At 42.0% G+C, this 21,998-nt stretch overlaps 2 protein-coding genes across 3 annotated transcripts in view; one reads left to right on the top strand and one right to left on the bottom strand.

Moving 5' to 3' along the window:
- Window positions 1–18,766, bottom strand: part of dnai1.2 (dynein, axonemal, intermediate chain 1, paralog 2) — a 332,040-nt gene extending 313,274 nt beyond the window's left edge. The window contains exons 1-4 of the mRNA XM_078538947.1: window positions 18,740–18,766; window positions 11,697–11,753; window positions 9,612–9,710; window positions 2,191–2,271 (exon numbers count right to left, since the gene is read on the bottom strand). Coding sequence (XP_078395073.1) covers window positions 2,191–2,271; window positions 9,612–9,710; window positions 11,697–11,753; window positions 18,740–18,766 — 264 coding nt within the window. The remainder of the gene's footprint in view (window positions 1–2,190; window positions 2,272–9,611; window positions 9,711–11,696; window positions 11,754–18,739) is intronic.
- A 1,568-nt stretch (window positions 18,767–20,334) lies between these two features.
- Window positions 20,335–21,998, top strand: part of fam219aa (family with sequence similarity 219 member Aa) — a 67,382-nt gene continuing 65,718 nt past the window's right edge. For both annotated transcript variants that reach the window (XM_078551479.1, XM_078551468.1), the window contains exon 1: window positions 20,335–20,602. In XM_078551479.1, the coding sequence (XP_078407605.1) occupies window positions 20,543–20,602 (60 nt within the window). In that variant the 5' untranslated portion in view covers window positions 20,335–20,542. The remainder of the gene's footprint in view (window positions 20,603–21,998) is intronic.

Below are 21,998 nucleotides of genomic sequence, written 5' to 3'. Positions count from 1 at the left end.
TTGGGAAAATGCTAGGACCTATATTAAGAAAATCTTAACAATGCACTTAGAAAAGCATAGTACATTTAGAACAAGTCAATACAGTTTTATGAAAGGAAAATTCAGTTTGACAAATTTATTAGAGTTTTTTGAGGATGTAACTAGTAGAGTAGATAAAGGGGAACCAGTAGATGTAATAAACCTGGATTTTCAAAAGGCATTCAATAAGGTGCCACACAAAAAGTTAATAGGCAAGATAGGCTCATGGAGTTGGGGGTAATATATTAGCATGGATAGAGGATTGGTTAATGGACAGGAAGCAGACAGTGGGCATAAACTGAACATTTTCTAGTTAGCAGGCTCTGATTAGTGCAAGGAGTGCTACAAGGATCAGTGCTGGGGCCTCAGCTATTTACAATCTATATTAATGCCTTAGATGAAGAGACAGAGAGTAACGTTTCTAAAGTTTGCTGATGACACAAGGCTAGGTAGAAAGGTAAGCAGCAGAGAAGACAGAGGGAGGTATAGATAGGTTAAGTGAGTTGGCAAAAAGATTGTAGATGGAGCATAACATGGGGAAGTGCAAAGTTATTTACATTGATCATCAAAATAGAAAAGCAGAATTTTTTTTTAAAAAAAGGTTTGAAACTTGTAAACATTGATGTTCAAAAAGATTTGGTTGTGCGCGGTACAGCAAACAATTCAGAAGGCAAATGGCATGCTGGCCTTTAGTGCAAGTGGATTGGAGTACAAGAATAAAGAAGTCTTGGTACAATTGTACAGGGCTTTGGCAAGACTACATCTGGAATACTGTGTAAAGTTTGGGTCGCCGTATTTGGGGAAGGATTTACTTGCATTGGAGGCAGTACAGCGAAGGTTCACTAAATTGATCCCTGGGTTGAGGGGGTTTCCCTATCATGAGAGGCTTATGCCTATATTCCCTGGAGCTGAGAAGAATGAGAGGCAATCTCATTGGAACATACAAGATTCTGAAAGGGCTTAATAAGGTAGACGCTGAGAGATTGTTTCTGCCGGTTATGGAATCTAAAACATGGGGGCACAGTCTCAGGATAAGGGGCCAATCATTTAGGACTGAAATGAGGAGAAATTAACTCCTGCTCCTATTTCTTGTGTTCTTGTGAATCTTTGGAATTTCCTACCCCAGAGAGCAGTGGATGCTCAGTCATTGAGTATATTCAAGACAAAGATTGATTGATTTTTGGGTGCTAAAGGAATTAAGGAACATGGGATGGTGCAGAAAGGTGAGGTTAGGTTGAAGATTAGCTATGATCTTAACGAATGGGAAGCAGGCTCAAAGAGACAAATAGCCTATTCCTGTTCCTGTTCCTGTTTCTTATATTTTTATTTTCCTTAGTAAAGCAGAGACATCACACACATCATTCCTCATTGGGGTTCAGGCAGGCTAATTGCTCCCTGAATACTCGGTGAAGATATCTCTTGCTGAGAGCCCTTGCTCTGCGTTACCTCTGCTCATTCTCCCACTCATGTTCTTTCCAGGGGAAAGCCGAATAGTGCACCCAAGAATGGGTGCAACTATTTTTGTGCAGAAGACTTGAAGTCGGCAAAAAGTCATTCAGCACTTGCCAGACCACTCCCTGTAGACTTTTGCAACTTTAAACAAGTAAATAAAGCAACAAACGCTTGTATAATTGTAGCAACCGCTAGAAGAAATCAGTCAGCGTCAAACCCATAAGTAGTTAATGATCCCTTTACATAGTCATGATGGGAGGTCCCTCTTGCTGCTTAACGTGTGAGCTGGAGGGTGGAATTCCAAAATAACAGTGCTGGAATCAAATCAGCATGACTTCATGATCTGCCTGCTCTGCATACTTCAAGCAGATGCTCACTGCACATGCACTAATGCCTTTGCCAAGATGGCATCCAGCATGTTTCACATCCGAAGTGTGCGTGCGCAAAACATACACTATCTTGGATCCCTAACAGAACTCACAGTGCCCAAAAACAAGGATGCCATTAAGGCCAATTTCTTGCCCATGATTTGTGAGGACTTTGGAGTGAGACTAGATTATTTCATTTGTGACATATTTAACCACATGGTACCTTCCGAGTTTCCAACCAAACTCTAGATATTAGCCTTTGATGGGATTTTCTGTCAAATACTTCAAAATACACAAAACTATATAATTATTTTTCCTCAAAATATGCAATTTACAGAATTATAATACTCACTTTAAAGCTGAATCTCACAATGTTTTGTGGAGCATGGGGGTTGTTGGCAGTAAGAATACGAGTAATTTCTTCCTTCAATTCCTAAAAGTAATCATATGGTATATTGTTAAAATTTATGTCAGTAACTGATTTCACACTTCCTAGTGAGAAGCAATGCTCAAATACAGCACAGGATGGAGAATCCATAATACTGTGTTGCACCCCATTCTAAATAATCATTCCCCCAAGCACATCTTTCTAGAAGTGCTGCAAGTACAACTTCAATGAATTTACCTCATAGTAACAAAATTTCAGGATATTTATGACAATTCACAGTATTTCTACTTTGGAAGTTCTTCACCTTTCACAAAAAGACATTTACATCTAGACTTCCCATTGCCAGTAACAACATTAATAGAGCAGCTAAGTACAAAAGAAGGATAGCAGCTCTGTTCCACCTCAACAATTTATTTCTGGGACTGGGGGCTCACATCATAGGAAACATCCACCTCAAAAAGTTGTTACATTTAAAATTGGAGATGGGAATGACAAACACACCAATTCCCAACATTTAGGCATGCAAGACATTACTTTTAAAGGATGCCTATCTGAAATATCTGCCCTTGTCTAACTGTTTTTGGTAATTTATTTTCTGTTGGACTTAGGTTCTCATGAACCTTGGTAGCAATTTTATTTCATCCCCAGGACCATGACTGTCATCAATACATATTTAGAAGAAGGGAGCTTCTTACAGTGGAACACCTGAGAGAGTCAGAGGTGTATTATTTTCCTAATTGCCAGGGCACCAACAAAGGTAGCCACATCCTACTTTAGCAGTTAGTGCAAAGGGAGTCTCTTTTTCCAGCAGATGCTGAGACATCATGGATGAAAGAAGAACAAAGGACTTGCATTAAGATACCGCCTTTCAGGCCATGCTAAAGTGCCTCACATGTAATGGAGTACTTCTCTAGTATTGTAGGGGAATGTGGCAGCTAAATTGCATATAGCAAGGTCCGAGAAACAGCAAAATAAATGACCAGGTTTTAGTCATGATGGTCAAGGGGTAAATAATGGTCCAGGCAGCAGAAGAACACTGCTCTTGTTCAAAAAATGATTTACATTCACTTAGGACAATAATTGAGGCCTTGATTTAATGTCTCGTCTGAAAGACAGCATCTCCAATAACGCAGCAATTCTTCAGTACTCTGCTGAAGTATTGATTATGTGCTCAAGCTTCTGGAGTGGGGCTTGAATTAACAACCTTTTAACTCAGAGGTGAGAATACTATCACTGACCCAAGGCTAAATCTAGATTTTCTGATACGGACTGTTTAGATCTGAATGGTAAGTGGCATTAATTCATTTTGGATGCTTCCTCTGCAACAACCTAATCACAATATTACGCTTTCAGTAGCACTACAAGAAAGAGTTCATGCCAGGGTAATCAACAAACTTCACATCATGAATGACCAGACAAAATAAGATGTCACCAACCTTATCTGTTGGCCTTTGTATACCTATCTGACAATGACCATGCTGAACTGTCTCCACACAGTGCACCTTAGCAGACCCTGGTGCAAGTTGTGCCATCAGATGTAAAAAGACCTGCAGTTCCCATGCAGCATAGGACTGGTAGATCTAGTTAAAATAACATTTGCTGTGGCTTAAAATTTTACTCCTGCTCTTTCCAGACACACTGTAATGCTGACCTATGAAGATTATGCCATGAAGAGGCACAAGGCACTACAGCTGTTTTGGGCAAGCTCAAAGGGATCTTTTCCTGTCCAATATTGTTCACATGCCCATATATAACATGTAGAATCACCTGCACTTCAACAGGCATCAACAGCTGGACGGTGAATTATCTCATCACTTGCTTACGGTATCTTTTTATACATTTATGATCAGGAAACTTCCACAAATTCACATACACTTTCACACAAACTGAAATTCCATTTAAATTAAGCTTAAATTAAAAAAAGAATAAACATTTATTTCCTCAACACCTGTAATCAAATCGCAACAGCACCTATTCACTCATCTACACAAGATGCACACACACAAGAAAAGGTGATTACAAATGAGGTAGCATGTGCTTAGGTTTCCTGAAGAGTCCAAGGGTCACTATTACCCTAAATTTTTGAGATGGTAGCTGGAAATGTTGCAGGCCTGAGGATTCTCTCCTTGTTCACTGAAGACAAGGGAGGTTGGAAGTTTCTGGTGATGAATTCACAGTGGCTTACTCCTGGCAACAGTCGGTTTCTTGCTTGGTTCCACAATTCAGTAGAAAAAAAAGGATAGATCCACTTTCTCTGTCTATAAATGGATGCTAAGCAGGATCTATTTATTGGGAGGGATCCCTTCCCTCTGTGGTCTCTGTCTCCCAGACTGACTGACCTTGGCCGTTCAAGACATGAGTTAATGAGGTGTTTCCTATCATAAGCTAGTTCTGCCATGTGACCATAGTATTAGTGTTCCTATTGTCCACGTAAATAGATCCTGATGGTGTTAGCATAGGTGCAAAATGTTGTTTTGAATCTCGGCCATTTGCAGCTCATTGTGATCGAATGGTTTTTCTTCACACCCATTTTGTGTAATTTCAATTTGCATACACTAAGTCTAGGCAGCCTTTCTATCTCAGTTTCTGTAGACAGTTAGACAATAGTAACTGTTAACACCACACAAGGGATCTGTTGCATTCTAATGTCTCTTAAATGGAACGTACTGGAATGGTTGTTTACATTTTAATGCCCTGATCATAAAAGCAGGCTACTTCCAGCCTTGGGCAGTTTCATGGACATTTGAGAAAGACAAAGAGAGAAAGTTACATTACCTCCCCTTGACTCCATCCTGTGTTAAGGTAAATTTTCCATTTTGATTAAAAGCAAAAAACTGCGGATGCTGGAAATCCAAAACAAAAACAGAAACAGAAATACCTGGAAAAACTCAGCAGGTCTGGCAGCATCGACGGAGGAGAGCACAGTTGATGTTTGACCTGGAAAAATTTATTAACTTTGCTTCCAATCTCCACCCCTCCTATCATTTTCACATGGTCCATCTCTGACACTTCCCTTCCCTTCCTTGACCTCTCTGTCTCAATTTCTGGTGATAGACTGTCCATCAATATCCGCTACAAACCTACCGACTCCCACAGCTACCTCGACTACAGCTCCTCACATCCCGCTTCCTGTAAGGACTCCATCCCATTCTCTCAGTTCCTTCGCCTCCATTGCATCTGTTCTGATGATGCCACTTTCAAAAACAGTTCCTCCGACATGTCCTCCTTCTTCCTTAACCGAGGTTTTCCACCCACGGTGGTTGACAGGGCCCTCAACCGTGTCCAGCCCATCTCCCGCGCATCCGCCCTCACGCCTTCTCCTCCCTCCCAGAAACATGATAGGGTCACCCTTGTCCTCACTTATCACCCCACCAGCCTCCGCATTCAAAGGATCATCCTCTGCCATTTCCGCCAACTCCAGCATGATGCCACCACCAAACACATCTTCCCTTCAGCCCCCCTGGCGGCATTCCGTAGGGATCATTCCCTCCGTGACACCCTGGTCCACTCCTCCATCACCCCCTACTCCTCAACACCCTCCCACGGCACCTACCCATGCGACCGCAGAAGATGCAACACTTGCCCCTTCACTTCCTCTGTCCTCACTGTCAAAGGGCCCAAACACTCCTTTCAAGTGAAGCAGCATTTCACTTGCATTTCCCCTAACTTAGTCTACTGCATTCGTTGCTCCCAATGCGGTCTCCTCTAAATTGGAGAGACCAAACGCAAACTGGGCGACTGTTTTGCGGAACACCTGCGGTCTGTCCGCAAGAAAGACCCAAACCTCCCTGTCGCTTGCCATTTTAACACTCCACCCTGCTCTCTTGCCCACATGTCTGTCCTTGGCTTGCTGCATTGTTCCAGTGAAGCTCAACGCAAACTGGAGGAACAGCACCTCATCTTCTGACTAGGCACTTTACAGCCTTCCGGACTGAATATTGAGTTCAACAATTTTAGATCTTGAACTCTCTCCTCCATCCCCACCCCCCTCCCGTTTCTTCCCCCTCCTTTTTGTTTTTTCCAATAATTTATATAGATCTTTCTTTTCCCACCTATTTCCATATTTCTATCTTGTAGTAGTATTCCCCCACCCCCACTAAAGCTATCTGTACCTTATCTGTCCTGTCTTCTACTCTTAATTAGCACATTCCTTTAGATAATATCACCACCTTCAACACCTCTTTGTTCTTTTGTCTGTGACAGCTTTTGGTTATCTCCACCTATTACTGGCTGCTTGTCCCAACAACACCCCCCGCCGCCCACCCCGCCCCCCTTAAACCAGCTTATATTTCACCCCTTTCCTATTTTTACTTAGTTCTGTTGAAGGGTCATGAGGACTCGAAATGTCAACTGTGCTCTCCTCCGCCGATGCTGCCAGACCTGCTGAGTTTTTCCAGGTATTTCTGCTTCTGTTTTTGTTTTGGGTGTCCATTTTGATTTCTTTTTTTAAAAAGTAGTGTCCATCTTTCTCATAAATTCACAGGCATAACTATGTGGCATAACTTCCTCATCAACCCTCTCTGTTACCTCATCAAAAAACTCCAGCAAGTTAGTTAAACACAATTTTCCCTTAACAAATCAATGCTGCTTTTCCTTAATTAAACAGCATCTGACCAAGTGACTATTAATTTTGTCCTGAATTTTATCATTTCTAGAAGCTTTCCCAGCACCATGATTAAACTGACTGGCCTCTAGTTGCTGGGCTTATCTTTACAAGCTTTTTTGGTGTAACATTTGCAATTCTCCAGTCCTCTGGCACCACCTCTGAGTCTAAGGAAGATTGAAAAATTATGGTCAGTGCCTCTGCAATTTCCACTCTTGCTTCCCTCAGTATTCTTGGATGCATCTCATCCTGTCCATTACCAGGCTGAGAAAGGAAAGGAGCGGCAGTAAACCCTTTCCCAGTCTGTTGTATTATCACTTTTCCTTGTATTTGCCTTAAGCCTTTAATTTAATACAGTGTCTTATCTCATTTGTTAAACCATGGTTGCTTAATCTGGAGTGAAACCTTTAACTGTTAAGACTACGTATTGGAAATGTTGTCAACTGTGATGGGGATAGTCTTGAACTTCAAAAGGACATAGGCATGTTGGTGGATTGGGTGGACAAGTGGCAGATGAAGTTCAATTCAGAGAAGTATGAGGTGATTCATTTTGGCAGGAAAAAGATGGTGAGACAGTATAAAATAAAGAAAGAGTCTCTAAAAGAGGTGCAGGAGCAGAGGGACCTTGATGTATACGTACATAGGTCATTAATGATGGCAGGGCATGTTGAGAGGGCAGTTAATAAAGCTTATAGTGCCTTAGGCTTTATTAACATGGGCATTGAGTACAAGAATAAGGAGATCATGTTGAACTTGTATAAGACACAAGTTAGGCTTCATTTGGAGTACTGCATCCAGTTCGAGGCGCCATACTCGAGGAAGGATGCGAAGACATTGGAGAGAGTACAGAGGAGATTCACAAGAATGATTCCAGGGATAAAGAACTGTAGCTATGAGGATAGATTGGAGAGGTTGGGTCTCATTTCCTTGGAGAAAAGAAGGATGAGAGGAGACTTGATAGAGTTATTCAAGATCCTGAGGGGTATGGACAGGGTAAATAGTGAGAAACTGTTCCAACTCAAGAGAACATCAAGAACTAGAGGGCATAGATTCAAAATAATTGGCAAAAGGAGTAAATGTGATGTGAGGAAAAAAAGTTTCACCCAGAAGGTGGTGGGAGTCTGGAACAAACTTCCTGAAAGGGTGTTGGAGGCAGGTTCAATCAAGGTATTCAGAAGGGAATTGGATTGCTACCTGAAAAGAGAGAATGTGCAAGGTTACGGGGATAAGGCAGGGCAGTGGGACTAGGTGGAATGCTCTTTCAGAGAGCCAGTGCCGACTCGATAGGCCGAATGGCCTCCTTCTGCACTGTAAAGATACTGTGATACTGTATTTATTTTGTATTCTACCATTTTGTATTGAACTCAGCAAATGAGGAGACTATCGCTTGGCTTTGGGAATAAATAAATAAATTGTACCAAATGCTTTGTTGAATTCTTATTGTGTATTTATATGTTTTCCAATTAAACGTTCAACCCAGTTTCTGTGACCAATTAATTTCTCAAACGTTTAAAGCTTACCTGATTTAAGATACTAGCTTCTTCCTCTGAAACTTAATATCAAATTCAAGCATATTATGCACTATTTCCAAGATGTTCCCCTACAGTCAGATTGTCAACTAATTCTGCTTCATTATTCATCACTAAATCCAGCATGACTGCTTTTATCAATTCTAAAACATTATTCTAGATAAACTGTCCCATATGCATTCTTGAAATTTATTAATTTTCCCACTTGAGCTGCTCTGCTTCTCCCAATCTATGTGAAAATTAAATCTCCTACTATAAGCTCATGATTTTTGTTACATGCTTCCTTATCCTCCATATTTACACAACCCTCCATTTCATCACTGTCTGTAGACAACTCCAACCAGAGGCTCGCATCCTTTGCTGTTCTTTAACTTCATGCATAGCTTTTCCACTACCTGATGACCCCTCTTGAAATCCTTGTTTCCACTGCTAGAATTATGTCTTTCATCGATATTGCTTCTTCCGTTTCTAAAACTTCCAAAGAAGGTCCTTTCTAAAGCTCCTATAGTCTGGTATATTTAGCTCTTAATCTCTCTCTCTCTCTGCTTGTAGGTACTCCTACCAGGAGATCTGCTGTCATGATATATCATGCTTATCTGTCTTACGCCATCCTCACACATTCGCTATAGCTTGTCTGCAACCACTCTGTGACATCCATCATCCATTTAAACCTAGCTCGACCCTTCTTTCTGTTGCCCTCCACTTTGCCCTCTAGCAGAAAACTCTAGCTTTTCAGCTCTGATCAATGGCTCTCAATCATATATGAAGAATAGTCACTTGGAAAAGTTATAAGAAGGTTCAAATCTTGGCTGATGAATTAGCCAATCCAACAACTGTGGTAATTGAAGATAACAACATGGTTGAATAGTTCTCCAAAAATCAATGTCCATTATCACAAATTTCGAAATGAAGAATGTCCATTTTAGTGAGATATAAATGTACTGATAACAACTATGGAATTATAGCTCAGCAAGGGTTGATGGCTTCAGAAAAAGAGAGGTAACGGAGAACAAATGTAAAGATTGAAGGGGCTAGAAATACATCCAAACTATGTATCTTTCAGCTTAAATTTATAAACACCATAAGACTTACTGTTCCTAGCAACGACTTAAAGCCTGTAGCAAATAAATTACTAGAGCATAAATATAATAATTAATTCATATATTTTAAAGAGAGGTTCTTGCACAATTTTAGATCAACATATGCTCCAATTTTCCATGGAATATATATTTAAATCATAAGATGTTACTTACTTGTTCAGTAAGTTCCAGCTGATCAGGAGGTTTGATGAGTGCCTTCCCCAAATTCCAGTCATCACCTCCATCTCCCATATCAGTTCCATCATCATCATCCTGTAACAAAATAACGTAGTTTCAATTCTATGAGAAATACTCATGCAACTTTTAGAAGCATGAAGTGACATGACTTACTGAGCATAATTAGAAACTCAGAATAAACAATTATTAGAAAATTCCTTCTTAAACCACTATTTAGCATAAATTTTCCAAGCTAAATGGATGCAAATCAAAAATGGAAATATTAGAAGAGGTGAACAAAAGCTTGGATAAAGTGGAATTTTTTAAGGTGTCTTAAAAGTGGGGGAGAAATGTGAAAGCTTGGAACCCAGAAAGCTGGAGGCAGGTCCACAAATCATAAATCATGATGACATGGTAAAAGTTGGTTGTGGGGGAGGTGGGGGGCACGGGGTAGAGGGGGAGATGGAATGTACAAGAGTCACACAAACAAAGAATTCCAGGAAGTTGTAACATTGGAGTTACAGATGTAGGAATCAGTTTGCTTGTGGCAGCATGGTTAGCATTGTTGGCCAAGCCTGCAGCCATCCTCCTGTTCTTGATAGGAGTTATGAGCCATGTCTGGAGCAGATAGCCCAGGAACTAGCCTGTAACATGGTGGCCTGGCTGGAATAAAAGCAGCACAGAGGATTGGCACAGGATAAATGATTCATGGCTGCTGTGGCGCAGACATACATAAATGAACTGCATGTGGCCACAAAACAGCTGGCAGTTAAGGGAGTGGAAACCTTCTGAATAGTAAAGAAGCTAGGCTGAAGATGGGGAACATGAAAGGCAATGTGGGTGTGGTATATGATGATTTGTACCCTGTGGAGCCTGTCATGCAGGCAAAGTTCAGTGCTCTCTCACCCTGCTTTATTTTATCCATGGGGAATGAGATGTAGGTGCTTCTGTTAGTGTAGGGAGCCTTGCTGACCTCCGTCATACAGAGGTGTCTTGCAAACTGCAAAATGTCACTGATGTTAACTTGTATCCTAAAAACGGCCCATGCATAAAAATTAAGGGACATAGTGAACATGACAGTCACATGCAATACTGTGCACGCCCATCTTTCCTCATTTAAATCTATTATCACAGCCCTCTATTCACTTCACCCTCATGCTTTTCCCTACTCCTTCATACACTTCCTTCAGTATTGTAAATTTTCTTTAATTTCTATGAAGATAAGTCGGCAACCTGAAATAACAAATCTTTTCATCCTTTTAAATAATGCTGTGCAATGGTCCTTCACAGCTGTTAGTGCCACAAATTGCTCGGCAACTTTAATGCATGCCGAAGTAAATGCTGAGTCCTACAACAAGCGTACTACCCTTATTTACATAAGTTATTCAGCGTTTTCCATAGTTATGGTATGTTCATCAACGACCTATAGTAAAGCGCAATCTAATATGTTGGCAGTATACGGGGAGGCAGTGGCTTAGTGGTGTGGTCGCTGGACTAGTACTCCAGATACCCAGTGTCATTCTCTGGGTACCTGGTTTCAAATTCCACTGCAGATGGTGAAATGTGAATTCAATGAAAAATCTGGAATTAAAAGTCTAATGATGACCATGAAACCATTGTTGATTGTCGGAAAAACCCATCTGATTCACTAATACCCTTTAGGGAAGGGAATCTGCCGTCCTTACCTGGTCTAGCCTACATGTGACTCTAGACCCACAGCAATGTGGTTGACTCTTAAATGGCCTAGCAAGCCACTCAGTTCTCAATGGGAAATTAAGGATAGGCAATAAATGCTGGTGATGCCCACGTCCCATGAACGAATAAAAAAAACCCTGCACTTGGAACAAACACAAGCTTTCTGCCTGTCATATTAGAAGCTTATGCATTTGTTTAGTAACATTTTTAGACATTTAACTTTAACAAGTCATCGCTGTATCAGTTTCTTAGCTAGTCCTATTTTAGATGTATAATATTTTTCCCATCTATAGGCAACCTATACTGTAAGATTATTAATTATTTCCACTGGTGGTATTAAATTGTTCATTTTCAAATTAACTTAGGTTATCAATCAAACTTCCTTACCTTCTTGGACTTCTTTGATATCGCTTTAGCAGATTGTACTGGAGCCGAGATACTAACCTATTGGAAAGATATTGTAAATTACTGATATTAACATAATATCATATTGCATATATGTAATATTACAATTACTTAAGAAACTCAAATGAAAGATTCTCCAAAGTACAAGGAGGTGGTAATAGATAGGAGACATGTAGCCCTTCATTCTCCTGTTGGCAGGAGAACAGTTGATGCATTGCAAATGCTGCCAATCAATTAATGTCCAGCCAGTGGGCTAAAATCATCACAGAATATTAGAAGTGCCAGCCAAATTCCCAGGCAGTTGTCATAACATATTTATTCCTCATCAGTGTACCATAACACCTATGTTTTCTCATTCCAGTTAATAAAGGATCCTTGAGCATCAAACGTAGCCATGACCATCTCTGTTGATGTCTTATGAGCAACTTATAAATACAGTGGCTGAGATGCCTCAGTAATAATAAAATATAGCACTGGCATTATCAGGGAACACTTTCAGCCCTTGGACAAAAAAGGGATCATTCTGCAGTAACAGCCTCCAAAAGGCTCATAGCGGCATGCTGCATGCTCCAAAACAAAACTATCAAAAGAGAGATTCACCCAGGAGAACTGCAACTGCTGTCCACAGAACAGCTGTATGATGAGGAGGCACAAGAACCTGAAGAAGAAGGGGAGGCAACCCGCAAAGTTGTTCTTTTTCTTTCATTCATGGGATGTGGACATCGCTGGTTAAGCCAGCATTTATTGCCCATCCCTAATTGCTCTTGAAGGTGGTGGTGAGTTGTCTTCTTGAACCACTAAAATCCATGTGGTATAGGTACACCCACATTGCTGTAAGGGAAGGAGTTCCAGGATTTTCATTAAGCAACAGTGAAGTGATGGCAATATAGTTTCAAGTCAGGATGGTGAGTGGCTTGGAGGGGAACTTGCAGGTGGTGGTGTTCCCATGTATCTGCTGCCCTTGTCATTCTAGATGGCAGCGGTCGTGGGTTTGGAAGGTGCTGTCTAAGGGACCTTGGTGAATTCCTGCAGTGCATCGTGTAGATGGTACACACTACTGCCACTGTGCATCAGTGGTGGAGGGAGTGAATGTTTGTGGAAGGGGTGCCAATCAAGCAGGCTGCTTTGTCCTAGATGATATCAACCTCCTTGAGTGTTGTTGGAGCTGCATTCACCCAGGCAAGTGAAGAGTGTTCCATCACACTCCTGACTTGTGCCTTGTAGATGGCGGACAGGCTTTGGGGAGTCAGGAGGCGAGTTACTCGCCACAAGATTTCTAGCCTCTGACCTGCTCTTTTAACCACAGTATTTATATGGCTAGTCCAGTTCAGTTTCTAGTCAACGCTAACCCCCAGGAAGTTGATAGTGGGGGATTCAGCGATGGTAATGCCATTGAATGTCAAGGGGCGATAGTTAGATTCTCTCTTGTTGGAGGTAGTCATTGCCTGGCACTTGCGTGGCGTGAATGTTACTTGCCACTTGTCAGCCTACACTTGGATGATGTCCAGGTCTTGCCACATTTGCACATGGACTGCTTCAATATCTGAGGAATCGCAAATGGTGCAGAACTTTATGCAATCATCGGTGAACATCCCCACTTCTGACCTTTTGGTGGAAGGAAGGTCATTGATAAAGCTGCTCAAGATGGTTGGGCCGAGGACACTACCCTGAGGAACTCCGGCAGTGATGTCCTGGAACTGAGACGATTGATCTCCAACAGCCACAACCATCTTCTTTTGTGTTAGATATGGCTCCAACCAGTGGAGAGTTTTCCCCCTGATTCCCATTGACTCCAGTTTTGCTCGGACTCCTTGATGCCACACTCGATCAAATGCTGCCTTGATATCAATTGTCCTCACTCTCACCTCATTACTGGAGTTCAGCTCTTTTGTCCATGTTTGAACCAAAGCCATAATGAGGTCAGGAGCTGAGTGAACCTCGTGGAACCCAAACTGAGTGTCAGTGAGCAGGTTATTGCAAGTGCTGCTTGAGAGCACTGTTGATGACCCATTCCATCACTTTACTGACAAGTGTGCCAAAGTTGGATTCTAGCCAACTTTACTTAATATTGTGTCAATATGCCATGAAAAAAAATCCAAAACTGTATGTGTCAAAACTGTATTCTTTCTGTATTTTTAAAATGGACTTTCTGTTGAACCAAAAAAGATGGCTGCTATAAGTCACATGACCACAGGATTGGCCCTTTGTTCTGGAAGCTACCAACAAGAGTTACAAGAGCAAAAGAATCTTTCTCTCATCATGATGGAATCTCACACCCAATTGTAAGGACATCATAATCTTGAAACAAAGGGACTCGCAAATCGAAAGTTGTTATGCTTGCCAAGCTGTTAACAGATTCATCTCACACCTGGGATTGTCCAGGTCCATTTCAAAAAGTAACCACTGAGGGGACAATGGACATCATTTGCATCTTTATAAGCTTACCTCTCTTGCAGAGTCAAAGGGCCGGCCTAAACAATGGCTTCCCACCACAAGAACCTCAATATGGATGGTAACTCTTTCAAAAGCTAATGACTAGGACATTATTAGTCCTGAAATCAAAGCCAGTTCCAGACACTAGATAAACATTCCCTTTGAAATCATTGTGGAGAAAGAAGGTCACATGACTTGAGTGGCCATTTTCCTTTGAGAACTGAGAAATCCTCATCTGATATTTAACATCCAACCTGTGAACACCAAGAGCCCGTCTCTGCTGGAAGGTGTCCTACCACCGCCTGCAGAACTGACCCAGTTTCTGTGTACCAACTTCATCTTGCGGTATCAGCAACAATTGTAAAGAGAACTCTAAAACTCTGGTCTTCAGCCAGCTGAACTCGAGCTCCAACCTGAAGGAATTCCTAACTGGACTCTGACTTTGGACTCTGATAATCACGTGAACTAATATTCATTTCTGTGGTTCTTTTACTGTTACTGTGCATAGTTGTAAAACTTTGTTTTTTTTCTATTCCCCCTTACTGTGTATTTGCGTGTGTGTGCGCGTGTGTGTGTGTGTGTAGTGGAGTAGAGTGGAACATTGCGAACACTCCTCCCCCTCCAGTTTGAATGTGAATAAACTAACTTTCTGAGTTAATCATAACGAGTTTGCTATGAGTTATTAGTAAATTGGATCACATAAACTGAAAGTTTGGGAAAACACGCCACAGTTTACTTTAAAAATAATTCAAAAACACCTTCTGCTTAAGGACAGAGAAAAGAAGTTCAATTTGCCTTTCCCTCCTGTCCATAGAAGGTAACAAAGAATCCTTGCCTTCTCACTCCACACACCAATTTTCCTTACCTCTGCACTAAATGATAATCACCATGAATCACAATGTATCCCTCAATTCTCTTCCATAATCATCCTACCGCTTCTCCACACTTTTCTAAAATCAGCCTTTTAAAAAGTACAGTTGCACTCTCTAACTGCTATGAACCTGCTGCCAAGCTGTTTACCCTTCATATGTGTTGCCCCTAGTTATCTATTGTGGTGCTTCTTTGCAGTGTAAACTGGAGCATATGAAGCAACTGGCAGTTAATGGGCGTAATGGAAGTTGTGAAAGGGAGTTGATGGTTAGTGCACAGTGAAGTGTCATTCATTCAGTAGAGAGAAAATGAAGGATTGCATAGGTTTAGCTAATGAGATGTGCAGCAGAGTACACAGAAAATAGGACATGTCCACTTACTTTAGCCCACCAACTAAATTTGTTAAATGATTCTTTGGCACTGCATACACAACCCTGGACAATGTTACTGGCCTTGGCTATGTCTCCTTACCAAGCTCTTTGTTCTTCATTTCCACTGATATTTTAGCTAGGCATGGGGTACAAACACCCTCCATGCTCCACTACAGGGAGTCCTCAACAGGAACTTCACCAAAACAGGGGTATCTTCTTCTTTTCTCAGTGTTTCCAGAAGGACAAAAAGGGACGGTGGTAGATCCCTCATTATTCGAGTATGTCCAAGTTGTAGTGACTTCCTTCTCTTCTGTGAATCCTTTCATGACTGAAGAGTCTGGTGTGAGATCAGCATGAATGTCCTCAAAACTAGGAGTTCAAGTTGTCCTTGTTAGTGCTTGGGAGGACTTTTGAAATGGTGCCAGCTCTGGTCTTCCTCTGGGCAGGATGTCTGTTACGAGTTTGGCATAGATAGTCCTTGAATCATGCTGCATCAAATTTCATTATTTGCCTCCACATGGCCGGGCAACAGCAGTGTTTTCCAAAGGAGGTGGTCTGCAATGCAGAAGTTTGGAAGGCTTTTTTTTTAGGGCATCCTTGTATCTTTTGCACTGAAATCGTTATCTGTAGAAAATCTGCTTGGGGATTGTGTAGTCATCCACGTGGTAGACATGGCCTGCCCATCTAAGCTGAATTTTCTGGAGGCCACCACCTTGAAATTGGTGCCATCAGTGGTTATGTCTGCCATTACCTGGATGTCTTTCTTATTGTAGACAGCTAGGGCACAGTCATCTGGATGCAGGAACTCCCAAATTATTTCCTCGGCGACTTTGGTGGAGGCACGTAGTCTGCAGAGATTGATGCAGGCTTGTCTCTGTGGCTTCCTTAGTCATTGCAGCAAAGAGAAGACTGAAGAGTTGGGAAGCTATGAAGCATTGTTGCAAAGGTAGCCAATAAATGGCTGAAGGACAATGGTAGGGTGTAAAGACTGGGATGTGCTGAAGAGGTCACAAATTGTGGAGATACCGTGGCCATGAGAACAGGGTAATGGGTGTCAAGAACACATCAACCCCAGTAATAAGGATAAAGGGCTCCAAGTGAGCACATCTGAATATTTCAAAATGTTTCCAAAATGGACAATTCCAAAAACTAAAATATAGAGGGCCATAACGTCCGAGCTCCAGGTGAATGTAAATTGGGGGGAGGTAACCAAAGATGCAGCATTTGACCGAGCATAGCACCAAGGAGCCTTAGCAAAACTGGAGTCAAAGGGAATCAAGGGGAAAACTCTCCGCTGGTTTGAGACAGGAAGATGGTTGTAGTTGTTGCAGGTCAATGATCTCAGTTCCAGGACATCACTGCAGGAGTTCCACAGGGTAGTGTCCTAGGCCCAACCATCTTCAGCTGCTTCATCGATGACCTTCCTTCCATCAAAGATTAGAAGTGGGATGTTTGCTGATGATTGCACAATGTTCATCACCATTTGCAACTCCTCAGATAATGAAGCAGTCCATGTGCAAATGCAGCACGACCTGGGCAATATACAGGCTTGCGTGGACAAGTGGCAAGTAACATTCACGCCACACAAGTGCCAGGCATTGACCATCTCCAGTAAGAGAAAATCTAACCATCACCCCTTGACTTTCAATGGCATCACCTTCACTGAATCCCCCATGATCAACATCCTGGGGGTTACCATTGACCAGAAACTGAACTGGACTAGCCATATAAATACTGTGGCTACAAGAACAGGTCAGAGGCTAGGAATCCTGCACCAAGTAACTCACCTCCTGACTCCCCAAAGTCTGTCCACCGCCTACAAGCCACAAGTCAGGAGTGTGATGGAATACTCCCCACTTATCTGGACAATTGCAGCTCCAACAACACTCGAGAAGCTTGACACCATCCAGGACAAAGCAGCCTGCTTGATTGGGACCCCTTCCACAAACATTCACTCCCTCCACCATGGACGAACAATGGCAGTAATGTGTACCATCTAAGATGCACTGCAGAAACTCACCAAGGTTCCAGAGACAGCACCTTCCAAACCCATGACCACTACCATCTAGAAGGACAAGGGCAGCAGATACATAGGAACACCACAACCTACAAGTTCCCCTCCAAGCCACTCACCATCCTGACTTGGAAATATAGCACCGTTCCTTCACTGTTGCTGGGTCAAAATCCTGGAACTCCTTCCCTAACAGCACTGTGGGTATACCTACACCATGGAGATTGCAGCGGTTCAAGCAGGCAGCTAACCGCCACCTTCTCAAGGGCAATTAGGGGTGGGCAGTAAATGCTGACCCAGCCAGCAATGCCCACATCACGTAAATAAATTTTTTAAAAATGCACTGGAGAAACGCCCCTGGAGGTTCCCAGGTAAGGATTGCATGACAATTGCCAAGAAACCCCCCCCCCCACCAGCGTACTCCCCCCAAACTTCCAGGGGACACCCCCGGATAAACCCCCACCCACAGAAGCCCCCAACCCCCCTCCGACTGTCTCCCCCCCACCCCCCAAGGAGAATCCCCCCTACAGTACTCCACCCAACCCCCTCACGGGAACCCCCAACCCATCCACCCCCTCCTCCATACCCGACCCAACCCAGCTCTGAACATGATTACACTCCGCAAGAAGTTCAGGCCCAGAAAATTGCTAGCAATGTCCTGAGAATAAACAATTGCCCTGTTTCTGATCCATAAGCCACACAGGTGGAGATGGCTCCCATAGATGAACTCAGTGTCCTGTAAATATATAGAGTAATTTATGGCAGAGAAGGAGGCCATCGAGTTCCATGCCAGCCCTCCACGAACCAATCTAGTCAGTCCCATTCCCTCGCTCGATCCCCAAAGCCCTGCAGGTTTAAGGTCAGTGGGAACATATTTGTACAGAACCCTCTTTATCTGACACTGATTTACCTTCAAGTAACTGCTTCCAGTCCACTTTATTTAAATCACCACTCAGCTTAATAAAATCAGCTTTTCCCCAAATGAGAACTTTTATTCCTGGTCTATCTTTGTCCTTTGCCATAATTCCCTAATTCTACCTGAAATGTGATCACTTCCACCAAAGTGATCCCTTCCACCTGCCCAGCTTCATTCCCTAAAACTAACTCCAGAACCACCATCCCCTCCACCCCTCCACCCCCCCCACCACCACCAACTCACACGTGAAGCTTTGTTACATATTGGCTAAAATAAATGCTCCTGAATCCTGCACCCTCTATAGCTTTTAATCAAATTCTATCCCAGTTAATATTAGGTCATCATTATTTTTAAATAAAAGAAAGCAAAGAGTTTTTTTTCAACAAGTGTAACAAAAATGATAAGAAAAGTTTGTTGCAATTACCGATCTGGTTTTAGCTTTTGGTGGCATCTCGATGTCAGGCCGATGCGAGGGTGCAGAATCTAACTCTCACTCTAACAATAAAAGTGAAGAGAGTGAATCTAACTCTGACTCTCTGACAGTAAGAGTGAAGGCAGTGAATCTAACTCTAACAGTAAGAGTGGAGAGAGTGAATCTAATTCTGACTCTCTAACAGTAAGAGTGAAGACAGTGAATCTAACTCTAACAGTAAGAGTGGAGTGAATCTAATTCTGACTCTCTAACAGTAAGAGTGAAGAGAGTGAATCTAACTCTGACTCTCTGACAGTAAGAATGAAGACAGTGAATTTAACTCTTAACAGTAAGAGTGAAGAGAGTGAATCTAACTCTGACTCTCTGACAGTAAGAGTGAAGACAGTGAATCTAACTCGAACAGTAAGAGTGAAGAGAGGGAATCTAACTCTGACTCTGACAGTAAGAGTGAAGACAGTGAATCTAACTCGAACAGTAAGAGTGAAGAGAGGGAATCTAACTCTGACTCTGACAGTAAGAGTGAAGACAGTGAATCTAACTCTAACGGTGAGAGTGAATCTAACTCTGACTCTCTGACAGTAAGAGTGAAGAGAGTGAATCTAATTCTAACAGTAAGAGTGAAGACAGTGAATCTAACTCGAACAGTAAGAGTGAAGAGAGTGAATCTAACTCTGACAGTAAGAGTGAAGACAGTGAATCTAACTCGAACAGTAAGGGTGAAGACAGTGAATCTAACTCGAACAGTAAGAGTGAAGAGAGTGAATCTAATTCTAACAGTAAGAGTGAAGACAGTGAATCTAACTCTAACTCTCTGACAGTAAGAGTGAAAAGAGTGAATCTAATTCTAACAGTAAGAGTGAAGAGAGTGAATCTAACTCTGACTCTCTGACAGTAAGAGTGAAGAGAGTGAATCTAATTCTAACAGTAAGAGTGAAGAGAGTGAATCTAATTCTAACAGTAAGAGTGAAGACAGTGAATCTAACTCTGACTCTCTGACAGTAAGAGTGAAAAGAGTGAATCTAATTCTAACAGTAAGAGTGAAGAGAGTGAATCTAACTCTGACTCTCTGACAGTAAGAGTGGACAGTGAATCTAACTCTCACACTGACTAACAATTTCCCTGCGGCAGCACCGCCGGAAGTTGAATCCTGTCACCTTGGCAACCGCGGCTTCCACCTTCCGCCACCCAAACAATCCATGTCCAGTCCAAGAGCAGCGCTAAAGTCACATTTTCAAATGCAAACGATAAAACTTTAACAATAAAAGCAATCAAAGAGATGATCGGGGGAAAGTTATTCACAAGTTAAAGCTGCCAAACCCGGCAAAGAACGCGCAGCCGGCGGTAACCGGGGCAACCGGACTGCCTGCAGCGATGCCTGGATGGACGGAAATACACTTCCTTTGAATTGAAAACAAAGTAGAATTTTCCGTCGACCCGATTATTGTTGTCCAGTAATTATTAAGACTGACCGGCTGAGGAAGAATCTGATAATGGTTGATTTTATTATTTTTTTTGGGGGGGGGGGGAGAAGGAGGAGGAGGAGGGGTCCTGTGAGGCGCTGGGTGGTTGTCACTTCCGGAGCCGGAAGTTGGAGTTGAGTCACTGTCTCTGCTGGAGCTGCAGAAGCGGTACTCAGGGGACAAGATGAGTTAATGAGAGCGAGCGGCTGGGGGCCAAGCAAATCACCATCGTCAGAGTCAAGACTGATCCGGGGGGGAGGGGGGGGTGTGGGTTATTTAAATAATAAAAAAAACAAGAAAAGGCCGCAGCATCGCCTCGATTTCCTCATTCAAAATGATGGAAGAAATCGATCGATTCCAAGTGCCCACAGCCCGGTCAGAGATACAACCGCTGGTAAGGGATGGATTGTTCTTTTTGTTTTTTTCAAAAATAATCTGTCTCATCTATCTCCCTCTCTCTTATTTTGATTCTCAATAGTTCCATCAGTCATTCTCCCCCCCCACCCCCGGCTTTGCATTCCCGGCTCTCGACTGGCTGGAGCTTCGGGCCTTGCCTGGTAATTTTTTTCTGAAAAATGCGTTTATTTTAATGGATTTTCCTGAAAAGAAAATCCGGTTTGGTCCGTAATACCGAATTCCCGTGTTTAGTGTGATGCGCTGACTACCTACTTTTCAACCAGAAACGAGCATTTTAATGTGCCTGCACAAGTTTTAAATGATGCAGTGACTGGTTGGGCCCTGAATTCACTGTCACTTTGGGCCTTATCTCCCCGTCTTTAATTGGAGGGAGGGGAGGCCACACTTGCGAGCAAATTATAGTGGTAAATCTCAAATGACTTTTATGTCTCTTTTTTGCACCTAAGAGTGAACGAAGGATGCAGGTAATTTTACAGAAGAAACGTGTAATTTGAATGAGATTGTAAAGTATGACTGTTCTTAGTATTTCAAGACCTTGCCTTCCTTACCAGGTGCATTGTAATAGATGTGGGTTAAAATGTGAGAAGTTTTCTGTCTCTTTCGCCTGACAATTATATTCTGACACTATTTTGTTCTGTTTAAGAGGATTCTTGGTGCCTATGCATGCCATTTAAATAGAATAATGACAGTATGTAATCAACTTTCAGGTGCACTATGTTGTAATTCATATTGCTCTCTGAAACCTTAAATTAGGTTATAGCCTTAAGCCAAGCCTAAAGGCATACAGATTTTACATTTTTCAAGGAATGAGAAACTTTGGTTTAATTTTAGTTTATATGTAATCCATAGTTTTCCATGAAAATTGTAGGCATTGTTTTCATAACCCTTGAATATATTGGGACTCTAGGTTTTTTTGTACAGAAGGAAATGGATAATGTAAGATACATAAATTAATAAATATTTGGAAGCAGGTTTATTCATCATTATATAATAATTTTACCAGGGCATAAAATTACCTGAGATCAGCGAATCTAAAAATTGACCAGCGTGAATAAATTTATGACTGTCCTGTTGGCCCAGTAAATTTATTCTGATAATGGCTGTAGTACAGTGTGCAACCACAGGCAAGAATCCTGCTCTGCAGGGTTTTCACAAACTTGTTTTATGAAAAGCCTCTCACTCTATTTTTTTTAGATAATTTTGTGAAAGCTGGTCAGTTACTATTCTGTATAATGCTTCAAATATAGTTTAAAGCCCCCTTTTGATGAGAAATATGTTTTCTGTGAAACGTAGTAAGATTGCAATAAGAGAAAAAAAACGGCATTTCGAGAGTGCTTCGTCACATCCTCAGACTGTCAGAAAAACTTCAACTA

This window comes from Cetorhinus maximus, chromosome 1 (assembly GCF_964194155.1).
Source record: "Cetorhinus maximus chromosome 1, sCetMax3.hap1.1, whole genome shotgun sequence".
Taxonomy (NCBI): Eukaryota; Metazoa; Chordata; class Chondrichthyes; order Lamniformes; family Cetorhinidae; genus Cetorhinus; species Cetorhinus maximus.
This window is presented reverse-complemented; position numbering and strand designations above follow the sequence as displayed.